A 27,831-nucleotide genomic window follows, 5' to 3' on the forward strand; every position below is an offset into this window, starting at 1 on the left:
AAGGGGAGCGGTGATAAAAAACCCAACTTAATAAAACATTCAAATCCAACTTGGAAAAATCAATGGAAAAAAACCCACAAAAGGTAGATCAAGATGAAATACAAAAGATGGCATAAAAAGAAGAGTTCAATGTGATCGTGAGAGACGGGTGGGGGGGGGGGGGGGGGGAGGAAAAAGAGAACAAAGAAAGATAGAACCAGGCAGAGGCAATCAAGGAGAAAAAACTAAACTATAGTATATACGGGGCGGGGGGGCTAGTGAGGGGCGGGGGTAGGTGAGGGGGGGAGAGGGGGGGGCAGGAGGTAGCAGACAAACGCTAGGCAGGGGGGTGGAGAAGGGAGGGTGGGTGACAGGTAAGGGACATGGGGTGGGGGGGGGGGGGGGGTGGGGATAGAGGGAGGGAGGGGGGAGCGAGGGGTGATGTCGGTCTCTAGTCGGACTTGTCCCCGTCGTCGTCGCGGTGGCTGTCGGCCCCGTCGCGGGAGGCCTTCTCCTCCTTGGCCAGCTGGGCCTGGGAGGCCAGGATGGAGGAGAGGGAGAAGAGGCCGGACGAGGTGGTGACGGCGGGCAGGGCCGGCTGGCTCAGGCCCAGAGGCAGGGGAGTCATGGGCAGGGCCAGCCCCTGGAGCTGGGACAGCTGGTGAGCCTGGAGCTGCTGCTGCACGGAAGACCGGCGAGCAGAGCGGAGGGGCCGGGCGAGAGACAGAGAGACAGAGAGAGAGAGGGAGAGAGAGAGAGAGAGAACAGGGGAAGCACAGTCAGAGCACACAGTAGCCCACACCCATCCCGTTGGCACTCAACACAGCACCACACAGGGACGAATTACAGTGTGAGCCGATACAAAGTATTCAAAGGCTCCAATGTGTAAAACTACTGTACATTACACACTGTTTTTAATATGAGCCCCATCGGGCTCCGGCAGCTTAGCCACAGCGGGGTAAATGGACCAAAAATGAATCACTGCTAAAATGCTAAATGGGTCGCTGTAAGAACAAGCACTTTCATATTCGTTTAGCATGAATTTAAAACAGTAAATGAGTGCGTCAAGCGGAGCTCCGAGCTCAGCGACCATAAGACAAGCAACACCGTTCGAACCGCATGTTAGACGATAAAAGCGTGTGTTGAATTTCAAACAAGCACGTTCTAAATCAAGCAGGCAAGTGAAAATAAAAAAAGAATGCAAATGGTAGGGAGAAAAAAACCGCCCCCTCCATTGCACAAACTCGTCTGGTCCACATTCATCTTCTCAATGTAAAGCCCCATGCGATGAGACAAAGGGGAAGGCGTCTTTGCAGAGCATGCATCACGGTGATGGAGTGGCTAGGCTACCGCTACCATTGGACCTCTTGTAATTGATGGAGGGCCGGGGCAACCCTGCACTAGACCTTTAATAAAATGATGGAGGAGCTGAGCTAAGCCACTACTAAATCCATAGCAAAATGATAAAGTAAATATGCTCGCTAAAACGAGACCAACAGCAATGGAGCGAGTTTAGCTAGCTATCTGGCGTAGCTAGCTACATAACACTGGTAACAACGGGCGAGCCAGCTGGTTTTAGTTGTCTAATGAATAACGGCCAATTAGTTCACAGCCAAAATTATTGTATTTGTGCCAATTTGGCAAACAATAGGTTGTACCAATTTCTATGTTGAGTGTTTTCCAGCCTGGCTGAGGATAAAGTGTCATATTCCGCTGGGTAAAGGGACGGGCCGGCGCAGCCCTTGGAGACATGCGACTGTGATCAAGGGCCGTACAAATTACCGCGACACGACTATTTGACTACACCTGCGCGGCACGTCCCAGCGTTTTAAAGGCGATAAACCATTGATCGATAACAGCCAATAGGCTATCAAATAAAAAGGGGGTGACAATGACAGAGTGTTGCAGTTGGCTGGCGAGAGGTGTGTGGGGGGGGGGGGGGGGGGGCAGAGGGGCGCAACATCTTACCCTGATGATGGAGTTCATCTCTGGGGGGGTGACCTGCTTGGCCCTCTCTATGGCCCCTAGGACCTGCTGCTGGTGCTGGGGTTGGATGGGGGGGGGGGGGTGACAGACAGACAATGGTCGAGAGACGGAGACAAGGCAGGGGGAGGGAGAGAGAGGTGGGGGGGGTTAGATCAATATCAATTGTCCCCCAACAACGCCTTTTGTTGGGACTGAGCTTTTCATTCAGTTGCACACGCGCGGAAACATGCAGATACGGTGAGGTGTGTGTGTGTGAGGGGGGAGGAGAGAGAGAGAGAGAACACACACACACACAGTCGGTCGATCGGTGGGCTTAAATGGGTGGAGGTCAACCCTTCCCCACTGCTAGGCAGATAAAAGCGTAGCTTATCTGGATCATACAGCCATCCGCGCGCATGCAAGCACGCACACACACACACACACACACACACACACACACACACACCGTGAGGAGGAGCGGGGCACAGGGGGAGGGAGAGGGGAACAGATTGGTGGAGGAGAAGGAGGCAGGAAGCACGGGGTGAGAGGCCAAATTAAAAGGGTGGGGGGGGTGGGGTGAAGAGGAGAGAGGGGAGTGATGGAGGAAGGGATGAAGAGAGAGGGGGGGGGTTGGTTGGTTGGTTGGGGGGGGCGGGGCTGAGAGGTCAGAGAGGTAGAGAGGTAATGAGGCGGAAATGAGGGTGATCTCATTCCAGGATGTGAAGAATAAGGCAGGGGGTCATGGGGTTAGGGTTGTGTGTGTGCGTGCGTATGGCGCGCGGGGGTGTGAATCTGTGCACGTGTGGGCGCGTGTGTTTGTGTACCTCCTGGGACAGGTAGGGGAGGACTTGGGCGCAGATCCCGTTCAACCGCTTCACTATCTCAGCCTGAGGAGAGAGACAGAGAGAGACAGAGAGAGAGAGAGTGAGAGAGAGAGATAAAAGCATGAGGACGGAGAGAGAGAGAGAGAGACAGAGACAGAGACAGAGAGAGAGAGAGAGAGAGAGAGTGAGAGAGAGAGATAAAAGCATGAGGACGGAGAGAGAGAGAGAGCGTGGAGAGAGAGAGAGAGACAGAGACAGAGAGAGAGAGCGTGGAGACAGAGAGAGAGAGAGAGAGAGCGAGAGAGCGAGAGAGAGAGAGAGAGAGAGAGAGAGAGAGAGAGAGAGAGAGAGAGAGAGAGAGAGAGAGAGAGAGAGATAAAAGCATGAGGATGGCAGAGAGAGAGAGCGTGGAGAGAGAGAGAGATTAACAGAGGTTAGACTAAGATACACTGGGAATAAGCACATGTGAAACGTTAAGTCTCATTTAGCTTAACATAAACCACACTCCCTTAACCCTCCTGGAGTTATTCACCCATCTCCCAGGGTTGGGGTTAGGAACGGTGGCACGGAAGGTTTGGAAAATACACAGCGCCGTTTGTTATTGAGGCGCTCTGTACTGATGGCGAGAATGCATTGAAAAAAACACACACAGGAAATCTCTATTCATCTATTTTTATTTCATGCGGCTCTCATTATGCCAAATGTCCTAGACACGGGGCACACACCCACGTACACGCAATTTTGTCGCTCTCAAGGTTACACACACACACACACACACACACACACACACACACACACACACACACACACACACACACACACACACACACACACACACACACACACACACACACACACACACACACACACACACACACACACTTTTGTGCATTCCCGCGTCTCATGCGCAGGTCTATTATCACATTTGGCCGTAATCATCCAATCCGTTTGAGATATGCAAAGCAGCTGTAATTGTGTTAGAGTCTAATCCGTGGTGCGTTGGAGGGGAGGGGGGGGGGGGGGGAGGGAGAGAGAGAGAGAAAGGGAGAGACTCCTAATAGTCATTAGGCATGCAGAGCACGCCTCTCCGCCCGCCACTGCTCGCCTATCTGCTCATCATTACACACACGCTCTCTGACATCTCTGTCGGCTCCCAGGCGCCTCGGTGGGACACAATGAGAGCTAACTATCGCTGCTCCTCTGCTTTTTATTTTTTTTTACCAGCCCTCTCTCACCCCCGCGCTGCCTCGCTCGCTCACTCCTCTCTGGTATTATCACTCCCCGAGTTGGTCTTTTTCATCTATTCCTATACTGTAACCGTCGGCTTGTTCCATACAAATCCACTCACGGATATGCGTTGCTCACACACACACACACGCACACGCACACAAACACACACCAGAATACAATGATAAAATGAAATCTAAAAACATTTGGCCAGGGCGAGGGATGGGGTATCGGGCGGGGAGGGGCGCCCAGTGGTGTGTTCAGGTCTGCTGAGGAGAGCAGAGCATGCTGCAGTAGCTACAGGCAAAGAAAGGAAACACACATGGCATGCGCACACACAAACACACACACGCAAACCCACCCACACACACACGAGCACATGCACGAAAACAGCCCAGACAAAGCAGACAAAGCAACAGCCCATGGTTTGTTCAACACATCCTCTCTCTTCGATCCATGGCCCAGGCAGAACAACTGCCACTCCTTGCAACGCAGGAAAACAAGTCAAACCATGAGATTGGAAGAACGCACACGAGTAAGAACGAGAGAGCGAGAGAAAGAGAAAGAGAGAGAGAGATAGAGAGAGAGAGAACGAGAAAAACAATGAGAGAAAGAAAGAGAGAAAGGGGGAACGAGAGAAAGAGAGAAAGAGGGAAGGAGAGATACAACAAGAGAGAGAACGAACGAGAAGACAACGAGAGAGAAAAGAAGGAACAAGAGATAGAGATGGAACGAGAGCGACAAGGGAGAGAGAAAGAGGGAACGAGAGCAAGAGAAAGAGGGAACGAGAGCAAGAGAAAGAGGGAACGAGAGCAAGAGAAAGAGGGAACGAGAGCAAGAGAAAGAGGGAACGAGAGCAAGAGAAAGAGGGAACGAGAGCAAGAGAAAGAGGGAACGAGAGCAAGAGAAAGAGGGAACGAGAGAGATTGAGAGAGAGAGAGAAAGGGAACGAGAAAGAAAGAGGGAACAAGAGCGACAACAAGAGAGAAAGAGGGAACGAGAGAAAGACTGGCACAAAGAAGGAGTACAAGATGAATTTTTTTTCCTGTGTTGAGAGACAGATTGATCAAGGAGCGCCCTGAATGTGTGAGAGCGAGAGAAATAGATGGATAGAAAGAAGGAATGTGGAAATCTGAGGCATGAGAGATGGGGAGAGCGGGAGGAGGGACACAATAGGCCTGGACTTGAATGCTCCCCGACTCTCGTTTCCACACATCCCCTTCGATCTGCACTCTTTTAATGGAACCAACACTCCCCTCGCCCACTCGCACAACACAAAGCGGCGCGGGCACGTGCACATGTGCCTGCACACACACACACACACACACACACACACACACACACACACACACACACACACACACACACACACACACACACACACACACACACACACACACACACACACACACACACACCGGGACTATTAGCATGGTATGGAAGAAAGGCGTGCACACACACACACGCTAAATATTTTATCACTGTCAGAGTGGCGAGTGGGGAATGATGAATTGTACTCATGAGGCCGTGTACAGCCGGGCGTGTGTGTGGGTCTGTCTCGGTGTGTGTGTGTGTGTGTGTGTGTGTGTGTGTGTGTGTGCGTGTGCATCCACACACGTTTTGTTTTCCTTGACTTTGTAAGCGTGTCTTGTGTGTTTTTGTGCGAGTGGGTTTGTGCTGCAAGATGTGTGTATGTTACAGTGCCTGTATTGAGCGGGCTGCGGCTGTGAATCAGTTGTGGGGGCGGATACACACAAGCTCTTGCTGTAAACCGTTTCCAGACCCTTCGCCTTTCCGTGTGCGTGTCTGTGTGTCCATTTGTCATGGTTCCTGGCTCTCTCGTATGGCTGTCACCAAGTACCGTCAATCATACTATGCCGTGTGTGTGTGTGTCTATGTAGTGTGTGTGTGTGGTGTGTCGGCTATGTGAATGTTCATGCGTGCATGTGCGTGTGCGTGTGGGTTTCCAGGAGAAGTGCCAGACGAGGTCAAAGATAAGGGCTAGCCCTTCTGAGGCCCATTGCTCCCTTCCTCCCACAGCCTGGGCATAAATTACTCCCGCAGCCCCAGCCATAGAAAGTGATCTATGGACACCACCCTGTCAACCCTCCCCTTCTCCCTGGGAGACGGCCTGGCCATGCTGAAAGCCTCCAATACATTTTCCATGTCAGCGTTCCGGGCTGGCTCCCGACGTGGCGGCTGTGACTCGACTTCAGATTCGGGGCTGGCGATGACGATTAGCATACCGGAGCTAACTTGAGTGTTATGACAGTTGACATGCGCTACTGCGGATACGGGGGCGGGGGAAATAGTCGTCGTGACTCTTAATCTTAAAATGTTTAAATGGCAAGAGAGTCTACAAATACAGCCAACCGTGCCCTCGTTAACCGAAACTGACTACAGAAAAATTAGACACAAGCAGGTTGCTCCAGTGCCTTTTTGTTTCAGGTTCCGGGGCAATGGAGGACACTGATGTATACACGGAGGGGCAGGAAGGGAGATAGCACTAGCCTCCCATTGTCTGCATTTAACCCGCCCCCCCCCCCCCACGCCTTCCCTCTCCCCCTCTCTCAGTCTTTCTCTGGCTCCCTCTCTCTCTCTCTCTCTCTCCCCAGCGACACCATTTAAATCCTCCCAGCACGCCCTGGAAGAACACTCAGGAGGCGCTGGGAGATTATATCTGCCAGTCCCACACCTGCCAATCAACGCAGGCGCAGGTGTGCACCTGGGAAAACAAGTGCGCGGCAGCCAGCATGTCTGCGGCCTCTAGTCACAGCTATTTTTAAAGGGTCGTTTTTATTATAGGCAAGAACAAGAACAATACTAACACACACACACACACACACACACACACACACACACACACACACACACACACACACACACACACACACACACACACACACACACACACACACACACACACACACACACACACACTTCAAGATTATCTAGATCTCTGGATCAAGGGAGCAAAAAAATAAAATATATATATATCAGCAACAGCCACACATAAAATAAAAGGTTCAAAATAAATACGTTTCCAGTGATTTATGCTTGGTGGTGGTGAGTGGGGGGGCGTGGAGAAGCAGAGCAGCTGTCCAATACATCAAGGCAAGGGGGTTTAAATGTGGTTTATGCTCATGGCTGACAGCCTTAGGTAAGGATTGGGAACTCACCTGTTTGTGCATCTCAATGTTCAATCCATAGGACATCTCATAGTACTGCAGAGGGGAGACAAGAGACACAGGGGAAGAAGAGGAAGTCAGTCAGGTTATCGAACAGTGGCAGTTTAATGTTTTCCCTGCATTGGGCTCTAGCTTGTTATCAAGACCGTGTGTGTCACACGCACACACCGAAACACACAAATGCATGGGAAAGGAAACGGTGTTGGGGGAGGATTAGACAAAGCAGGGGGAGGGAGAGAGAAAGAGAGGTGTGTGTTTGGTGCTCAGTGTTAATGAGAGGGCCACCCTCTAGGCATCAAGGCTTTTAATCACCCACTCTGTCTGCGGGGGCACTGACTGTCACTGGTAAACAAACAAGACACACACACACACACACACACACCCACACCTCTTCTGTTCAACGCATGCCTACAATACACACTTCTTTCGTTCGATGCACGCCTGCCTGCACTACTCTCTTCCATATTTCTCCCATTCTACTCCACATTTAGCTCTCTCTCTCTCTCTCCTCATCCTCCATGCATCTCTCCCTCACACATCCATGTCTCTCTTCATCTCCACCGAGTCCCTATCCTTTCCACATTTCTCCCCCCCTCTGCTCCACATCCCTCCCTCCATCTTCCCACCAACCCTCCCTCCCTCCCTTCCTCCTCCTCCTCCCCCCTCCAGCCAGGCTGACCCCTCCCCCCTCCCTCCTCTAATAGCCTATCGGGTTGCCCTGCTTCCATGTCTGATGGCAGCACCTCCATTTCGCCTGCACTGTAATTACTTTAGGGAGTTGCCGTGTGGGCCCAGCCGTTGGTGGGGGGAGACGGAGAGAAGCACACAGACCGACACGCGCGCGCGCGCACACACACACACACACACACACACACACACACACACACACACACACACACACACACACACACACACACACACACACACAGCTGCCTAACTGATGGAGTATGTGTTTGAAAGTGACAGTGTGTGCCTGTGTGTTTTGTTTGCACGCCTGTGTGGGTCTCTGTGTGTGTATCTTCAGGGGGAAGGGGGGGTGGGTGTATATGTGTGTGGTGACTGGCTGATGAGGTGTGTGACTACTGTGAAAATGTGTGCACAGTTCTGTTAGTGTGCAAGGGACAGTGTGTTCGTGTGTGTGTGTGTGTGTGTGTGTGTGTGTGCGCGTGCTTGTGTGTATGTGTGCCTGCTGGCTAGCTGATAGAGGAAGAGCAGTGCGGTGGCTCAGATTAGATGAGATTAAAGCCAGTCAGAGGATCAATTAGAGGCAGAATATCAGACGGATACACAGCCACGGCTTAGCAACAATGAGATTAGCCCCAAGGTGGAGCATGCGTGTGTGCGCCTGTGTGTGTGTGCGTCAGTATGCGTGTGCAGAGAGAGCCAAAGAGACAGAAGAGAGAAAGAAAAACGGAAAAAGACAAAGAGAGGAAACGCATAGAGATGGGTGGGAGGGGAACACAGAGAAACAGCGACTTCAGAAATGAAAGACAAACTAGATGAGAGGGGGGATTCACGGAGAGAACAATAAAATATGAAGAAAGGAACACACAAAAGGAAGCCTTGAAAAGATGGAAGACAAGTGTGGGGAACAAATTGTTTCTTTGAGGCGCAAAACATGCACACTAAAGCGTTTCTGTTGCCTTGGAGGTATCAGCTAAACTGAAAATAAGTCGTTTACATAACATTTGACTATGTTCCTTCCTCCTCGGGTGAGCATAGAGGTAATTTCGCGACGCGACAGAGGATCTTTGATGCACACGCACAAGCATTTACTCACCATGATGTAGTGGCGCTGCATCTCTGACTTTTCACTGGCCAGCTTGTCACACTCCAGCTTTAAACTAAAAGAAGGAGAGAGACAGAGAGAGAGAAAGAGACACAGGAGGAGACAGTCATTCAGAATGATATTTTTAGGGGGCACAAACAGAGGGACCTTCGTCTCCAGCATTGCATGGGATGACGGTTTGTATGGTAAGATAGTATGCTTTGATGGGCATTGGGCCAACAACCTGAATTCAATGATTCACATTAGAAAACAACAAGCCTATTTGGATCCGTTGGGTGCGAGTAACTGAAATCTCATAAACCCACGGTTTACATTTACTTTGAAACATGTCCAAAAACAAAGTCAGACACACTCCGAATGCCGTTCTATCGGTCACCCCTCTTTTGTTGACAAGGGTCATTAGTTAGCAAGCAGGTGTTAGGCATCTTGCTCAGGGATGCCGACAGGTAGAATGCGAACGTTGGGGGTTCAAACCCAGACCATCCTCACCCCTGCCTCGTTATCTTATACCACCGAGGTAAGTTAGAATAGCCAACGTGTCTTCTTCCCCACAACGCTGTTACCCAACCAAGGCCAAATACTAGGAAACTCAAGCCTTGTGCTTGGCTCATCCGACGCTGGCATAGAAAGCCACCGCGAAACGTGCCACTAAACCAGGGCAAATGGCGTCCAAGTATAAACGGCTTGTCTAAATATAGAGCGAGCCTCGCTGCAGAGCTAGCAGGCGCCACGGTTTCCGCGACAGCCATTAGCTGTAATTATGTCAGTGCCAATGTCACTCGGGCTGACAGACCCCCAAAAAAAAAAAAGAAAAGAAAGAAAGGGAAGAATGAGGATCTGACACGTCGACGTGCCCGTCAAAGAACAAATAAGAACCACAGCCTCGGTCGCACGCCTGAGCGAGGCGCTCGGCTACAGGTGGCTTCAACCTAGAGCATGATCAGAAGCTGCGGGGGGTGCTAGGATAGGGGAAAGTGTGGGGGGGGGGGGGGGAAGGGTTACACAGATGGAGACAGATACAAAAGCATGGTGAACGGGTAGAGCTGGATGTGTGAGAGGTGGCTGATGGCTTGGATGTTGAGCAGAGGCGGGGTCTAGGGGGGGGGGGGGGGCTGACGGCTAGATTAGAGGACGCATCGGCTGAGTCTCTGTCGCTTATGTGTTTAAAACGCGGGGAGCAACGCGATGGCCTACATTAGCAGACTTACTCATGTGTGCTGGCTGATTATTTCAATTCAGCTTTGACATCGAGCCCGTCTTATCTGTTATTTAATATTTTTTTAAGACATGTCTGGCTTGGGGATTCACTGACAGCCACACCCGCGACAGGGTGACTCTCCCGAATAAACAAGGCGTCAAAGCAACAACCGACGTGAACATTTGATGTATTAGACTTTAAATGCATGCTGGTGTCAACCAACACTATGGCTACTTTGTGTTGAAACATGTCGGCTATCAAAGAGGTCGGTAAACATTTACTGCTATGCTGTGCTTATGTTTAATGTAGTTATACAGTGACGCCGAGGGTCCTAGACAAGAGACGATATACGACGAGTTGGGATTGAAAACAGCCTCCGTTTCCATAACTAAAACGGCATTAGCTGGTGTTACTATAATGAGTGAGGTAGAGATATAGTCCCACGGCACAACCTCGGCCCAAGCTCTACAGCTATAAACACAGCTCTAATGGTTCAGGGCGCTCCGAGTGTGGAGGCGAGTCGGGTCACTGGATCATAGGGCCATTCTTTGGTTCCTTTTGACGATGTTGTACCGAGTTTCACCAAATCCTATTTAATACGATTATTATGCATGCTGTGATTTTAATAAGCTATCAAATCTAAAAGCAGCTCGTGGCTCTTGGGGGAAATGGGATTTCTATGCAAGCGGTTCACAAAAACGATGTCATTTCTGTTTTGCTGGTTTGGTGGACCACTGAATAACAAGCACACCCTGCCCTTCCCCCCTGCGCTTAATTATTAGCCCAGCATTACCGGCTGTGCTCGGTTCTTCGACGGAGGGCTCGGACTGTGCGTCAAACATTGTGTGCGAGGCATGAAACGCGTAGACTGTGCTACAGTCGAGCATGTGTTCGGGATACAGCGTGGGTCAGGCGGGGGGGGGGGGGGGGGCTTTGGAGGAGAAATGCGGGGGGGGGGGGGGGGGGACAAAAGGGGGTGATTGTGATTCCGCCCGTTGTTTCCCCATTTTTTTTTTATCAGTCTGGTGAACGCAGGGGGGTTGTAGATGGAGCCGTGTTCTGCCAGGTGAGCAGGCCCCACACGGTAACCAACTCATCACTATTCACCTCAACAACAGGCCCTCAGGGATTCACCGCTTTATTTCACTTCCTATTCCGTGTGTGTGTGTGTGTGCGCGCGTGCGTGCAAAACCCCAACTTAAACCAAACTCAGCCCTCCCCCTTGCCTCCTAGCCCTACCCCAAAATAAATGTATTCAACCCCCCCCCCCCCCCCCCCCCCCCCTACACACCCATGTACATGCATGGGCTGTGCGGCGGGTTGTCATGACGACGGGTCTCCCCGCTGCCAGCCTACCTGGGATTGGCTCTGCGCCTCCTCTGATTGGTGCTCAGCCGCCCCGGGGCCCTGGCTGCCGCTCTCAAACGATACTTTGATGGAGTTTTATTGCTGCTCCTTCCGTCTCTAAATCGCTCCTGCTGTCATCTTTATTTTGATTTATGTATTCCCTGATCTATTTATGTATGTGAACGAAAAAAAAAAAAAGGGGGTGGTGGGGGTGGGGATGAGGCAGAGTGGATGGGAAGATTGGGGGTGGAGGTGTGGGGGAGTGGTGGTGGTGGTGGTGGGGGGCGGAGGAAGACAGCTACAATGCTCGCTACTATACTCGGGGGAACGCCTGCGGTACATTTGCCTTTTAAAGGCTTCGGCGGCAGACAAGCACTGCACAGCAGCACGGCACTACAAAGCCCTGTCTGTGGTTCCCTAGGCCTGCGCGCGCACCCCACACACACACACACACACACACACACACACACACACACTGTATTCTTTCAAACCAAGCGTTGGCTATCTGAAGGGCGGTTGAACGGTGCTGTTTGCCGCAATGGGAAGGAAAAAAATAACAAAGGCATGGAAGGAAATAAAGGCGAACAGTGGGTTTAGGCGGCTAGAGAACCATCCGGAAACACAGAGCGATGAAGCTAAGGGAATGGGAATTCGCCTGGGCTCTCATCTGCCCTTATCCGTCACATATGAGCCTTTGGATCCGGCAGAACCGGCGTTCAGGGTTCTGACGGGGCACAGGTTTCGCTGAGCTATGCTCCACGGGAAAAGCTGCTTCGAAAGGGGTCCACGCTCTCCCAGAGACAGGATCTCATGCTGGGGGCGTGGGGCGGCCTGGACACCCTTCACAAAACCTTGCTTCCTCTTTTACCGTTTAGGATATCAAAACTGTTCTACTCCAATGGAAAGCCCAGACAAGGTTTAATTCAACACACACAAAGAGCATGTCAGGTAGGAGATAAGGTTTATAGATATTCAATATGCATCTTTCAAGAAGTAGGCCTGGCTAAGTAGTTCATAAGGATAACTGTTAAAAAATATGAGCCTTTTGAACAAAAGACTGGCAGAGCACTGGGAGATGTTTGGAGTAGAAACGACCTTGAACCTCGGAGCAATCAATCAAAACTGCATTAATAATCCTTAGCAATCAGATAGACGCAAGTGTGTGTAAATCACTGCTAGAAACAGCAATCAATCTATTTTAATTAAATCAATTCGTTTTTCAGATTGTTTTCTTAAATTGGAAGACATCAACATTGATTTGTACAACCGTGTTTCAAACCCACACATTAAGTAATTTAGGTTTCTAGTCAGAGAAGACATTTTTGTGACTTTGCTTTGTCATTGGGCTAAATTAGGGGAAAGAGCCCCTCTAAAGGTAATTCTTGCTGAATCATTACGTATTGTAAAGATCTATACTTTCGACACGACTTGAACATGACAAAGTGTTTGTCCTCAGTTTTTAAGTGGTTTGAAGAAGTAGGCAGAAATCCATCCAGGTGATCAATAGAGGATCTTTACTCCGAGGTCAACGTAGGGGGAAAGTGACAGCTTAATTCACCTTCTCGCCAGGCATGGTCAGCTCAAGTCGCTTCAAATCAGAAGACCTTTTCCCTGCGTTAGCCAACGTCATACGTCTTATGTGCGAAAATACTCACTGTGATAGTGCAGTTCCCCAAAAAATGTATTCCGATCAATTTGTGTACGTTCCACACTACAGCCCGTGATGTGCTGGATGAAGGAGCCAGCCATCTTAAGCATTGCTAACTAGCAGGAAAACAAGGCGTTGATTAAGAAATTCATAAAACGACACCGCCTGGAGTTACGCTCCCCACTACATTTACTGCTGCACTTGGCAAACTGGCATCCCTACGGCTTACTTCTGTGCTTGTGTATGCGTGTGCAAGTGTGCGTACCTGTGGTATTGTGCTTGGAGGAACTGGAACTCATCCTTGATCCTGTCACAGGAGTCTGAGGTTGTGAACTTCAGCTGCTGTGATGAAGCCTGCCAAGGCAATATGAGGAGGAAGGGAAAGAGAGAGGAGACAGAAAGCAGAAGAAAAAAAAAAATGGGAGCAGGAGAGGTTGGGAGAGAAAGAGAGCAGGAATAAATAATTAGAAACACGACCATGAAATCAAACCATTTTTTTTCAACCCGGCGGGTACAGGAGGCCAGCAACAAACGCAACCGTCGCAGCCGCGTTTCTCTGTCAGGTACAAGGATGAGTGTGCCTGGTGCTTTGGTCTGGTGATGTGCGCGGCATGAACAATAGAACACAACAAAAAAAAAAAACGAAGAACAGAAGAGGAAGCGGGGTGAAAACTCACTCTTTTGATTCCGAGTCAACCGTGTCTCTACTGACGCACGACATATTCAGCGGGAGGGCGTAGCGAGCATGGTGGTACCCGGACTACGAAGGTTAGAGGGAGGGATTCCCCGCAGGGCCGGCCATACTGCACATGTAAACACTCCCGGTTCGGCAGGACATTTTGGAGGAACCGCTCCTAAATTACGGATGACATGTTGGAGCACTTAAAAGTCTATACGGGTGCATGCCTGGTGTCTCTGGTACCCGTATAGCAGGCTATAACGCAGACTCCTGCTTGCAGTTAGTTACAGACTGCTGCCGTTAGCCCTTATTGTCATTCAGTCCACATTGTATTCCCAAAGCAGCACTGCTAGATGGCCTGGTTGTGCACAGCAAGCCTCAAAAAACCCCTTTCTCCCTGGAAAAAGGGGACAAAATCTCATTATTTCTCAGCAGGCTGCATAATGGGTCAGGTGGGAAAAATCGACATTTTCCCCACTTTGACTGTGCGAGTGTAAAAAAAGGCACACAGAAAAACTGATTGCGGTACTTATGGGAAGCTAGCCTCCACGCTGTTGGGAATGACCCGTGCCTTTGCTCTCCCCTCCACTGTAATGTTCAGCCTCATTTTAGAACAGCAAACAGCCTCTCTTTCACAGAAGAGACACTGGCACAGCAAGGGAGGATGCTAGGCAGTGGGGGTGGCCAAAGGTGAAATCTGGATGGGGGGGGGGGATGTGCTTGTTGGGTCTTTATCCATCTCCTTTGATGCGATTTGCAAAATCCAAATGCTGGTGGACACAGTGTGGGAACGATACCCTTACATCACGAGTATGATTCATTATTAAGAAATAACCAGCCGGGAAGGGCAGGTAGCAGTAGGACAGTTGACCACAGGGAGCAGCAAATATTTTGGTCCTTTGATAGGAATAGCAAATTGGCATAATATTCACATAAAGTAATAGAATTGGCGGGTTTTTTGTATTTCCATTGGCAATGTCAGAACCCAGAAAAGATAAATATGTATAGATCATGTTTCAATTTTTCATTGCAAAACACAGCTTCATTCAGTGGTATCCTTCATTCTCATTTCATACTCCTGCCGACAGGTAACCAGGTGCTACTTATAACCCCACTCACTACATGGTGTACCGCTTGCAGCGACTTCAAACTTTGCCCTTTCAAAACCCCCCCAAAAAAGGCCTTCATTCACACAAACCACCAGCGAGTCTCTCAGGACACACAGAGACCGCTGAGCGATGTGACCTTTTCCACCAGGCTATCTCAAGTCCGCCATGGCCACCGAAACAGCCGGAGTCCGGCCCGTAGCCCGGCTGGTTTGAGTCAAAACATAGTGCTAAAGGTTGAAGCGCGCTTCGGGTAGCTTCTCGTAAGTGACACACAGAAGGTGTTTGTGGGTAAACTGACCCCTGGAGCAGAGTAGAGATGTGCATGCCTCTTAAAACTTAGCTTATCCCAGGCGTCACTGTCCCAACATGGATCTGCAGTTCTGTGCATAAAACAAGTAGACTTGTTGAGCCAGAGAGATTATCAGGTAAGCGACAAAACAAATCGTTCAGAAATGATGACAAAGAAAACCAATTCATTGTATTCAATCAGTTAAAAAAACAAACAGGGGTCTTGATAATACAGGCTGGACAATGTGCTTTGTGTTGTCGAGGCGTGAATGCAACGGTGGGAAACGGAGAACAAAGCTGTGCATTGTCTAAAGCAGAGCAGAGCTGATGTGAGAAGGCCAGGGTAAACGTTGAGTGAAATGTAAACAGTGAAGGGGGAAATGGTTCCCATCAAATATCCAAACCGTGTGGATGATTTCGCCACCCACGTCTCGGAAACGGGACAACCGGATAAACCATTTTTTCGCTGCACGTCGTAGGCTACTGCCTGCAGGTGGACCCATGCACTGGCACGAAGGTAAGGAGGGGTCATGGATGTGATTTCCGACCTGTGCATCACTGCACGCAAACGTCTGAAATACAAAACACTCTCTCTTGCCAGATGAGAACTTGGTGCACGGTGAGAAGCAGCAAGGAATAAAAAAAAAAAATACTGAATTTTGCAAGGAGATCAACATAGTAGCACACCAGGGCTCAGAGACTAAACCACAGATCCAGAAGGAAAGCACAACTCCGCCTGGGGGAGAAAGGTGTAAACATTCAAGTGATTCTGGCATCCACCAAACAACCAAGAGTTGTGAGAACAGGGTTGCTCACCCTAAACTTCAGCCGTTTCACCGTCAAATGCGTGCCACGATTCGGCCGAATATCATCTATAACCACGCCAAATGCTATGGCGGTAGAATCATTTACTGGCCTGGTTAAAACCCATTTGGCGGTTGGTTGCTGTTAATTTGCTGGCGTTGGCGGAGGTTAGCTCGCAGCAGAGCGTTGTTTTGGAGCCGGGGTAACAGTGGGTAGCCGTCGAGGCAGCAGGAACAACAAAGCATAGCCGTGCGTTTCAACAGAATTACAGACTGTATCCCTGGCACATGCTTCCTGCTGGTATAGAACACACCATGCATGTAAAGAGAGATTAGCTCATTTACTGAGTTTGCGGCGTGAAGGCCATATTCGCTGCCTCTTTGCTGACAATACTTGCGTCGACGGCCTGGTGAAGACTGCAGTAGTTCTTCCAACTCTGCAGAGAATACTGTGGTAATTCTCTCCTCCTCTCACTCTGGGCTCCATGGGGGCCAGAGAGTCCACAACAGATGGATGCCCATAATGTTAATGAAATATCGTTGTAATACGGTGACACATACCATCTGCTGTGACAAAACAAGGCGGCTGAACGCCGCGAGAGTGTAAATGTATTTGTGTCGGAGGTAAGGCGTGTATGAATGTGTGGGTCTGCGTGTGAAATGTGTGTAAGAAGTGGAATATGCATTTGTGTGCGTGTGTGTAGGCAGTGATAAGCCTCTATATGATGCTTGGCTGCCGGAGGAACACTTCCATGAATCATAACATGCAGCCACCCACACACAATTTGCATGTTACAAACGCACACCCCAAAATAATATTTGCGAGTCGTGCACAAACACACAGACCCAGACCCACACCCACACACACACGCACAACGTCGGACAATCTCTAATTTGATTCTGCCCTGCTCCTTTGAGACGTAATTAAAGCATTAAAAAGCTTTGTGCACTGGTGGGGCAATTGAGACAGTCTTCAGCGAATAAATGGGATTCATCGTTTCAGGAAATTGCTGCCCCACCCCTACAATCCTTCTCCCCACCCCCACGGCCTCTCTCTGAGGAATATGCCCCCCACCACCACCACCACCACCAACACACACACACACACACACACACACACACACACACACATCCACCCCCTGCCTTTCTCATCTGATCCAATCCATGTGAAATATACTCTTAACGATAATGTCCATCTTAAATAAGGATTACAAAGCCCACCCTGCGCTAGACCAGTTGACAAAGGAGGGTGGGGGGGGGAGATTATGTGCGTGGGTGTTGCTTTGTATATTCACAGTCAAACTGAAGAAAATGTCATCCTCATGTAAGTCAAGCCTTAGGGGGGTTACAGCGGGGGGATTGTATTTCCAGAGGCATACATTAGCTGCATGCATCTCAGGAGTAGAGGCGCGCTCTCTCTCTCGGGGGTGTGTGTGTGTGTGTGTGTGTGTGTGTGTGTGTGTGTGTGTGTGTGTGTGTGTGTGTGTGTGTGTGTGTGTGTGTGTGTGTGTGTGTGTGTGTGTGTGTGTGTGTGTGTGTGTGTGTGTGTGTGTGTGTGTGTTAGGTGATGGAGGACGGCTACGCCTTGTAATCGCTCACTAATGACTTGATGTTATCTCATTGTCGCTTTTTAAATTAATGCATGAAATCTGCGCTGCCTCACAGTAGGGACGGGTCTCAGCACTAGCTCGTCTGGCCATTGGCCACGCGGCAGCAAACTGCAGAAGCTGCCATTTCTCATCCAATATGCCACGACCGAAGGCCCTTTTAGGGGTGGTCTAAGCAGTCTTGTTATAAAGGGCAGGCTGTGCAGAAAGGGGGTTGCACCAGAACACTGCAGTTGACTAATTTAGTCTTTCTACACAAGGGGACCAATGACAGGACAGGAAGTGGCCCCTCGATAGTATCCTCAATGACAAAGAGCCCCACACACACACACACACACACACACACACACAAACACAAGTCTGGTGGTGTCTATTCCAAGTGGATCCCCTGCCCTACTTGCGTATAAGAAGTAAAGTTTAACTCATCAAATGTAGGTATTAACTTAAGTCTACATTCCACATGACATTTTGCTGGTCAGAATTACAGTTCAATTAATCCTCCTCCTTATATTACAAGCATTAAATAACATCTTAAATCATCGTTCAGGAATCGCCCCAGTCAAACTATTTGATCTACATATCCTGGATTATCGTGCGTTCCCCCGCCTATTGGCAGCATACGCGCCCAGTGATCTGAGAACGACCAGGATCGCTGGCCATCCGCCAATCCTAGCTCCGGCTAACCTAGCCTAGCCAGGTTAGCGTCTGAGCATACTTGTGTGTATGTGTTAGAGGGGGCTAAGGATTGTGCTAAGGAATAGGATTGTGTCTTCAGCTGCCCTGGACAGGGGCTTTAGATAGAGCATTGGGAGAGCCTAATCCTGTTTGGGCCAGGAATTTGATTTTGATTATTATCGCTCGTGGACCAAGGCAAGGCTTACCCCCGTTTTCAAGAGCGTTATCCTCTGCCTCAGCACACACACGCACGCAAACACACACACGCAAATTTGACCTCGTTAAGACGCTTTAAAGGGGATTACTCTGCTTTTATCACTTCGAAAGAACTGCCCTAGCAAACATAGGCTTGGCCCCTGCTTTGCAGAACCATCTCAGTCCAAAGCACATGGCTGTCCAAGCGTGGCAGTCAGGACACACACACACACACACACACACACACACACACACACACACACACACACACACACACACACACACACACACACACACACACACACACACACACACACACACACACACACACACACACACACACACACACACGCTTTGCTGCATGTACACAAACATTGCTGACACAAGGTGAGGGGCAGGTATGGCGCCTTGAAGGACATGCACACATTAGCACACACACACACACACACACACGAGAGGGGGGAAAAGTGTGAAGAGACTGCAAAGCCGAGGGAAATGGGCAATTTGTCAAGCGTGGGGAAAGTGGTGAGGAGGACAGGGTTGTGTGTTTGGAGAGCAGGGCTGAGATTAAAGCCAGTTCTGCTGAAGGGAGCGGTGAGATTACACCCAGTACGCTTGTGTGGATGATTGATGGTTGGTGGTAAAAACCAAGGTTATTACTTACAGTGGTCCTAGAGGCAGGGCAGACGGGGTAGGGACGGGCAGGGGTTAGGCAGGGGGGGTGGGGGGGAGAGAAGATTACTCCAAGAGTTCAGAAACAAATAAGTGGACAATGAGAGCAGAAGGCTAAGCACGTTAGCATGTGGCAAACACCAAGTCACCCTTCGGGGAACCAACGGCACCCGTTTGGTCAGCTGAGGTTTCCAGTGTAAAAGGGAGGGCGGTTGGGGTAGTGTAAGCCGCGCACATATGCAGGCCATTGCATGCCAACGTTATGGGGAGTATCAGCATTATTAACTGTCATTAGTAGAGGGAGATCGAAGGGGTTAGTAGAGTCTGAGATTATAGCGATATAATTACAATATGTCGAGGACACAAATAATTGCGGAGGTCACCGTTCAGAACTCAGAAAGAATTTGCATTGTTGATATTGTTTGAAATAGTAAGATCACGAGGCTTAAAAAAACAAGCACTCCTAATCTATTCCGCAGTTCCTACCACCAATGTCTAAACTAAACGTGTACTGGCCGAAGAGATGACGAATGAATGTGCATTCCACTCTCAAATGTTTCCAAAACGAATCAACCAATGCTTTTTTAGTTTGAGCAAAGTGGCTAATACACAAGGGAGCAGTGCTAGTCAAAGTGCTTCAACACCAGCCAACTAGGCTGTTCATCTGGGTGAACTATGGTTTAGCACCAGAAGTGGGTTGGCAAAGCAATGAGGCTGGCTATCGTTGGCTATCCCTAGTTTGGTACAGATGCAAATGCGGAACAAAGTTATTAAGACAATAGCAAGCTACACAGGAATTAGGGTTATTTTTCTTAGATTCCCGCTTGTCAGCCAATATTAACTTAAGGTTTAAAAAGACAGATCGACATCTAGCCTCTTTGCTAAATATATCAATTGCAAATTGCAACTCCAATTGCTTTACAAGGTACAATAAACAGCCTAAGCAGCGTGGCAGATTGGGGGCAAAGGTGTGTTTACTTCCTTCAAAATAGGCTGGTCGAATTAATGATGAGGACGGCTTCTGTTGACTAAAGCAACAAGACATCTCGGGCTCATTGTTCGAGTTGTTTCTTAACAGGCTTTTCAACAACAAAAGTCCCTTGCTTCATTTGATACACTAATTGTGAGCGGGGGAGAAGTCTTTGGGCTAGAAAAGTGTAGAATTATGCCAGCCATGCCCTAAATGCCAGATAATATTGCCAACTGTATTAAAAAGTAGAGCAGTGTTTTACTATGCATGTTTTTTTTTGTTTTTTTTTCAATGGCCCTTGAAGTCCAATAAGAAAAAAAGCGAAACACGTTTCATGTTGGACAATGGGAACAGTGTCACACCGTGAAAGAGACATTCTGTCCGAATCGCTCGGTCCCATAGCGGATCTTCCACAAGACAAAAGGTTCCCGGTTCCAAGGCCCGGTACAGCTTAAGATAGCCTTGCTGCCAATCCTGTCGGTATTTGAACAGGCTTTGACTGGGGATGAGGCCTCGTGTTGTTCCAGTCCGTCCACGCTGGTAGATGCTCTCCGGCAGGCAGACAGAGCAGCTAATTCTCTTGTCTGACCCGGTGCAGAGCCCCCGGCTCTGGCAGGCCTAGGGAAGCCAGGGCTGGGCCCGGGCCAATCAAACGGCCCCCTGCCGAGCCGCTTTGTTCCATCCCAGCGCCCCGCTCTGGGGTAGGGCCCCCCCCTCCTCCTACCCCCCTCCGCTCTCTCCCTCCCACACACCTCCTCACAGTTCGTGCTGAATACTGATGTTGCAGCACCACTTCACACACCCACTGCCCCTCCTGCAAGCACCCTCCCTCCCACACACACACACACACACACACACACACACACACATACACACTTTCTTTTCATGACAACACACACACACACAAACACACACACATATATGAAAGAAATAATGTATGGAGACAGACAACAAAAGGCCATCCCACACAAACAAAGCAGCAACGCACATGAATTTGTAACCCGAAAAGCCAACGCTACATTCCTCCAGCACGTCAACATTCAAGAATTATGCATAAATACTGCAGACACACACAGACAACTTACAAGCTAAGTGCGGAGCCGGGGTGACATCTGTTTTTCTTTATACCAAGTTCTGTCTGCTGATTTTGACACGTATCGCAGTGAAGGCAGCAGCCAAGGGCAATTGACTGACTGTGTGCCTCCTGGGTTAGGTTTAAAAAAAAAAAACTCCCATCTCTCTTTATTGACAGCATAGTGACGACGATCATCCGTTTTACAAGCGAGTCTTACAGGAGCCTAACCATCCATAAAGTGTCCAGAAATGATAAATAAAGCAACCAGGAGCGACCACAAAGGACGCCAAAAAGGTCTTGAGTCCTGCATCTGCATTTTTTTTTTTAAACAGACCATTGCAGTTTTCTCTCAGTTGTAAGCACGACACACCTGCTATTCCCTCTTGCAAGGACATTTATTTTTAAAATATTTTTTCTCAACTCTTCTTCAAAGACAATAATCCCTTTCATTTTTTTCAGGAAAATTCAAAGCCAGATCCTGCTGGATACCCCTCGGGTCTCTCATCAGAGCCCTGCTGCGTGCGCGTAGTGCATGTGTGGCGTTACTATGGTTACTATTGCGGCGCTCGCTCGACAGTGTCCATGAAGTTGTCAGCAAAACCCCAAGGATTCACAATCCGACATTTACTTCTTTTTTTTTTTTTTCAAATAAAGAATAAACATGTTTTTTCATGTTACGCTACGAGAAACAAGTCCCACACCAAGTGATGCAAAAAGCTTTTGTTGCAATTATCACCGTCCAACTACTTGCACATGTGAAGTCATAAAAATGTTGGTGTTTTGTTTACTTGATATTTCAGTTAACCAGCCAGTTAATCCGCCAGTCACATCACCTGCAGTGGACAATACCCGAGAGCTACTGACCTTAGAGGGTCAATTCTGTTCACAAACTAGATGCATTACAGGTTTTAAAAGAATAATTAGACATGATTATTCATCTCTACGAGGAACATAATTATCATATTCTGTTGTGTAACATATGGAGGAGGATGCCTTTGGGCTTATTTATGAACTATCCTCGTATTAATTATAGCCAGCCATGATAGGTATTTGTAGCCAGCACAAAATAGTGTGCTGCATGTGTTTAAACCCATGTACTACTTATGAAATACTCTTACTTGGGGAGATAACACTACCACCCTTGGGGCAAAAAGTTACCCCAAACAAACAAGGCAGAAGGTGCGAAATCCAAGCAGCTGAAATGAGGTGGTCCGGAAGTCTGGCAATAAGTTGCCAATAAGTAAACAAACAGATACAGACCAGTGTAGCTATGTCTCTTACAGATTAAAAACGATTGCACGCTACCCCATCTCGATATTTCAGCAAGCTGAAGGAGGTTATGCTCAGGAGCTAAACCTCCAAATAGATTTTGAGCAGGGCCTGACTGTGTATGCCTTTGCATCATGTGGTCGAGCGTACAGAGATTGAACAAGTTCCCCGGACTTAGGCAATTATCCAGTGGCCAAAAAAAAAATCAATATCACCTGTGACCTGTGGCCCCCAGACAGGCCCCTCAATAGCAGGCCCCCTGCTGCGTGTGTGTGTGTGTGGGGGGGGGGGGGAGGGGGAGGTTCTGTTTGTTATGCTAATTAGCTGGCCTGCCCTTAATGACCTAGACATCTGCTGGTCTGTGTGTGTCAAGTTCCATATTCAATTTGTTACCCTAGATACAAAGAGCAGATAAGACCCTTGAGGCCAGTAAAGGCATACACTGTGTGTGTGTGTGTGTGTGTGTGTGTGTGTGTGTGCGTTACTACAAGGTGAAGGGTACTCGGGACAGAAAAGAGGGGACATGCGAGTGTATGTGCACATGCACAAACACACCTTTGTATGCAAGATTCATTCCTGACTGTGCTTGTCTGCTTTTGTGCATACACACGTGTGTGTGTGTGTGTGTGTGTGTGTGTGTGTGTGTGTTTAATGGGCGAGAGGGGACCATGGGGATTACCGCCCCCCCCACCAGAAGGCTTTAGAGGGACGGCTGGGGGCTGTTCTGTTAATTCAAGTGGGCTTAATAATGCTGGTGCAGCCCCTGCCCCTGACCATCCCACCACTACATCAAATCGGGGAGGAAACGCATTATAAAAGGAGACAAGAATGAGGAGGAGGGGGGGGGTTTGTGTGTGTGTGTGTCCGCAACCTGTGGCCTTCATTGGAGTCCAGGCCTGCCCCGGGGCCTGGGGTGGGGGGTGGGGAGATGTGCAGCTCCATGTTTTTTGTGCCTGTGCTCCATGCAAGCTTTTGGTGCTACACCTTTTTGATTTTTTTGCTGCTCCAGATACCTGCCAACGACTTTGTTGACGCTGCATTAGGCTAAAACAACAGGAAACCGATAGAGAGGAAAAAATTGTCTAAACCCGGTTGGTCCGAAAGTCACTCCCTTTGGCCGTTATCGGTGCAGTGCAGTGTTGTGTTTAAAATGCACTTAAGAATTTTGGTATCGGTACTTATTGTTCTAAGTGGGACAACTGTCTAACAAGGCTATTGTCATCGTCACCAGTCAACCCCAAGATTGGTTAACCTCCGTTTGAGATCTTTGCTAAATAAAATATTCGCGCCGCGGTGACACTGGCCAACCGCCTTTGCGAGTTCAACACAACCTCACACAGCACACAATCACACCCACCCAAAACCATTTATCAATTTTATGTCCATGATTTGATGGCAATCCAGTCAGCTTGAGATCCATCTTGCGTGGTGCAGATGCCGCACGGTAGCCTCCAGCTTCTTATCTAGGAGACCTCCATCTATAAGGCTGTCACATATATTCCCCATCCACGGGGGCCTGCCACGGCGGCAGCAGCTGCTGTTAAGGAGCCGGATTTGAAGGGGGAATTGCGGGGGTAAGGAGGGTCAGTATAGGGGGATTGGGAGGTGGGGGACGCATTAGGTAAAGCCTGAACCAACCGACTGCTTATGCTTTAAGGTTGAACAAGCTGCCGGTGCCTTGGCTCTGGCAACACGTCGCGCTAAACCCGTAATCCCCGTTTTTAATCCCGTGTGTTGGGTCTTAATACTCCAATCAGGCTGCATAAGGGCACTCAATTGGATTAAGAACGGAGAAAAAAATAAAACTCCTAGGAGATAGGCCAGCCGGAGTTGAGGGGCAGAGTTTCGCTCACCTTGGCCAGGGAAAGGTGACTGAACATTAGCCAGTTCCTACACTGGAAAACGACATGACTGCATTAGCCGGGGCTGCACTGTAGAAACCCTTTGCCCAGAAGTGGGATTGCATGCATGCAATGGAGAATGGGAAACCAATATAGCTCAAATGATGTAGATTCACCAGAAGACGAATGGAAATGCAGCGTACTGCCATTAATCACAAGGGGGACAAGGTGACTGGTGGCACCGGGCCCACAAGGGACCAGCCAAATGAAGATGCCGGAAACATTTATCCAGTGTATTGAGGTGCTGTGATTTAACATTCCCTGGGTATGTACTGGATAGGCAAATTTACTAGCAGTCATCATAAATCCTTATTCGAACGGATACATACAGGGCTACCTGCATGTGGGATATAACTCAGCACTTAACTGAAATTCACAAGCAGAAAAAAACATTTGCCGCGGGGTTGGGTCACCAATTAGGATGCACATTTGAACCCTTTGAGGACGAACAAAAAATCTCCTCATGAACTGGTTTTGATCCTAGCAGGGGGAATCAACACGCAAACACTCATTATAGTGATACCATCGGGGCACCTTCCTATTCTCATAAATCAAAGCATGAACGCTCAAGATACAACCCTTCCTGATCCCTCCCACCTTCCTGATCACCTCCCGCCCAATATCCTGCATGAAAACGGGCCGTATCACAAAAATAAAATGCTAACTACACAAAATTGCTGAGGCGAGTGAGCGGTGCTCCCCAACGTTCGTCCTACCCTCTTCTGCACGCCCCAAGCCGTCCCACCATCCTATTCACTAGGATTAATCACATCCAATAAAGAGTACACGGGGAGGGTTGCCGTGCATATGGAATCATGTCCAATGTGGTTGGGCCATGCTTGGGGCTAATAAAGCACAACCATTTGAATTAATATTTCTAAAATGAACTGTTCTTCTATAGTACCATTATCGGATACACCTTTTCAAGCTCTCAATGGCTCAATGGTTAGCGTTTAGTCGGTTTACTATTTGACTCCCACTGCCATTTCAGTTCTGTATTAGGGATTACATAACCTCTCACCACACAAGGGTATTTTGCGAGCAAATGACATTCGTACACTAGAGATACTTTTACAAAGACAACATTTTAAGTCATATCCATTGCCCTGATACAAGACAAATTTAGTAATAATGGTTGCTAACCAATTTTTTGGTTAGCAACCATACCATCCTGTTTTTCAGGACTCCAGCATCGACCGTTTATAAATAATGCCTTCCACTAGGTTTCGTAATCAGCAGAGGTGCTAAACTCTTCACATTCTGTTTGGTAGTGCGAGGACACACGTTGGCTGCCTCTCTGCAGCGCAGTGAGTCTGCTTGGTACGCTGACTGACAGCCAAAGGGCAAAGCATTCATGTCACATTAGACATTCAGGCTCTAGCCTCGGCAAACAACTCTTGCCCCATCCAGTGACAAAGGAACAAGTCAAGTCGTTGCTAGGGAGAAGGTAGAAGAGACAGACCCTGGCAACGCCACATTCATCTTTATTGTGTTCACCTGCCAGTGCACATGCCTGCTTAGCCTTCAATATGGTGTAGGGGTACAATCGGTATGTAGTAGGAAACGCTGTACGTTGGTTGGTTGATGGAATAAGGTCGTATTGCTGCCAGTCTGAAGCAATTTGTGGCTTTTAAATGTTTCCACCACGGCCTCTGTTAAACGTATTCTGACAAGTAACACCATTATGTCAGTCACCGGACTTAAATGTTGACCAATTGGCTGAAGGGTCCTGCTCCACATCAACACATGCAAATAACTCAGTTTCTGTTACCATGGAAACTTGAGATTTTGGAACAAGAATGTGCTCAATTAATGTTAAAAAAAACACAAAAAACGGTTTAAATAAAACAATAAGATTGTAGCATCTGGCCATCACGAATGACAGAACAGCATTAACACGAACTGGTAATTACATTTTACAAACAAACAAAAGGACGTGTCATTTGGTGAAAACGTTTAATTAACACTCAATTTTGTTGTACTCGTACCTATTCAACTTTTCCACATATAGGGTTTTACGAGTGCAGATCAAATTTAGACGTACAGATTTACCACCATGTCTCAATGTCCCATTATCAAGTACCATCCGCAGAAATGACCAGAACCAAATACCTGACACTATCGAGTATGCCTCTTTTGTTCCATAAAAATCGCGAATACCAGACAAATACCACAACGGGTCATATCACAATTTGAAAAAATAGCACAAAATAACTTCCACGCACAAGTCTGTACAACCTGAATACATTACTTTTAGCTTACAGCAAGTGTTCAAAAATAGGAACAAATATAAAAACAATGAATCGCACTTACTGAATGTCTGGATTGTGGAAACATCATGTCAATCCCTTGTTTGTTTTCCGTTCCTTGATATGATGAATGTTTAAAGATATTTCAAAAAGCTGGCTCTGCTTTTGCTTTTGCCTTGCCTTGTTGGTCCTTTGTCCACAGCTAGCTGATGCAAGCTAGCCCGAGCAGAGACACACACGGGTTGACCAGCGATAGCAGGAAGGCAAGCTAACGGTGGCTAGCGGTTCGTCCCCTGAAAACACGGCGGTACACTTCGCAGACGACGGAACGCGAATGCAGCACGCTTTGCGGGTCTGGAGGACGACTCTTCTAAACCGTTCGCTGTGCGCGGTGCTGCGTGTATCCCAACGATCTGTTCGCCGCAAAAATGAGCGAGAACACCACAGCCCACGGTGTCACAACGAAGCTAGCTATGCTAAATGTTCAAAAGCTGCCACGGCAAATGATTCATCACCGTTGTACGCTTTCTGCCCCCGGAACGTACTTGTGGTACGCTGTGTTATTATTGTGTACCGATGCACGGTATACACAGTGCTTGGTAAGCTTTTGCCCGCTATATCGTTGCTCTGGTCTACTTGACAGCGTATTTCACTCCACTTGCCACCAGTCGTAACAATCTCAATCAAAAACAGGCTGCAGACCGTCAGAGAGAAAAAGTCTGATTTTCAAAAATAACAAAATGTCTCCGGTTGCGCTGAAGTTGAATCCCGATTGCTCACACAAGACAATACTGACTCGGTGGAATTAAAGACAAAGTATAGGGCGCAACTAAATGTTAACGTTTCGAGCGCAAATTTACTTGAAATGAAATAATTCCAGCGGTTGTCAAACTGATCAGTTCTCCTCTGCGGAGTTTCAGTGAAACAGTCTCGATTTGTCAATAGTGTTAAACCGAGAAGTCATTCCTGGGGCTAGGCGCGACGCTCCAAAACGCCCCACAAAGACTTACAACATGAGATCTGAGGACGGTACATTCTACTCTCTGCTTTTCTATCTTAGATCATATCTGGGCAAATAGTGCCTCTGGTGGTGCAGTTGCTAAACAAGCAGCAGTTTTGTCATCGAGTCATAATTCATCGCATACTACTAACTTAATTAACTCCAAATTTCTTT

At 48.5% G+C, this 27,831-nt stretch overlaps 2 protein-coding genes across 4 annotated transcripts in view; one reads left to right on the plus strand and one right to left on the minus strand.

The window, feature by feature from the left end:
* tle2a (TLE family member 2, transcriptional corepressor a) overlaps nt 1-14 on the plus strand; it is a 34,429-nt gene extending 34,415 nt beyond the window's left edge. The window contains 1 exon segment of the mRNA XM_056603290.1: nt 4-14. Coding sequence (XP_056459265.1) covers nt 4-14 — 11 coding nt within the window.
* Nucleotides 15-428: 414 nt separating this feature from the next.
* On the minus strand, nt 429-27,831 carry tle5 (TLE family member 5, transcriptional modulator). Of its 3 annotated transcripts, none has more exons than XM_056604158.1 (7): nt 26,722-27,831; nt 13,431-13,504; nt 8,964-9,027; nt 7,175-7,219; nt 2,769-2,831; nt 1,948-2,022; nt 429-658 (listed from the first exon to the last, which is right to left on the minus strand). In XM_056604158.1, exons 1-7 carry the CDS (start codon nt 26,746-26,748, stop codon nt 431-433), a joined length of 576 nt encoding a protein of 191 aa, XP_056460133.1. In that variant the 5' UTR covers nt 26,749-27,831; the 3' UTR covers nt 429-430. The 3 variants fall into 3 exon arrangements, with proteins under 3 accessions (XP_056460133.1, XP_056460131.1, XP_056460132.1); XM_056604156.1 differs by having other exon boundaries at nt 13,431-13,519; nt 26,722-27,823; XM_056604157.1 differs by having other exon boundaries at nt 429-655; nt 13,431-13,519; nt 26,722-27,821.

Source organism: Gadus chalcogrammus, chromosome 12 (assembly GCF_026213295.1).
Source record: "Gadus chalcogrammus isolate NIFS_2021 chromosome 12, NIFS_Gcha_1.0, whole genome shotgun sequence".
In the NCBI taxonomy this organism is placed as follows: domain Eukaryota; kingdom Metazoa; phylum Chordata; class Actinopteri; order Gadiformes; family Gadidae; genus Gadus; species Gadus chalcogrammus.

What these genes read in the sequence shown, in the direction of transcription:
- tle5 (XM_056604156.1), bottom strand. Translation starts at nt 26,748, where the DNA reads ATGATGTTTCCACAATCCAGACATTCA. An exon ending in TTCCACAATCCAGACATTCA is followed by an intron (nt 13,520 to 26,721) that starts GTAAGTGCGATT and finishes TTGCCTTGGCAG; the next exon opens with GCTTCATCACAGCAGCTGAA. An exon ending in TGCAGCGCCACTACATCATG is followed by an intron (nt 7,220 to 8,963) that starts GTGAGTAAATGC and finishes TCCCCTCTGCAG; the next exon opens with TACTATGAGATGTCCTATGG.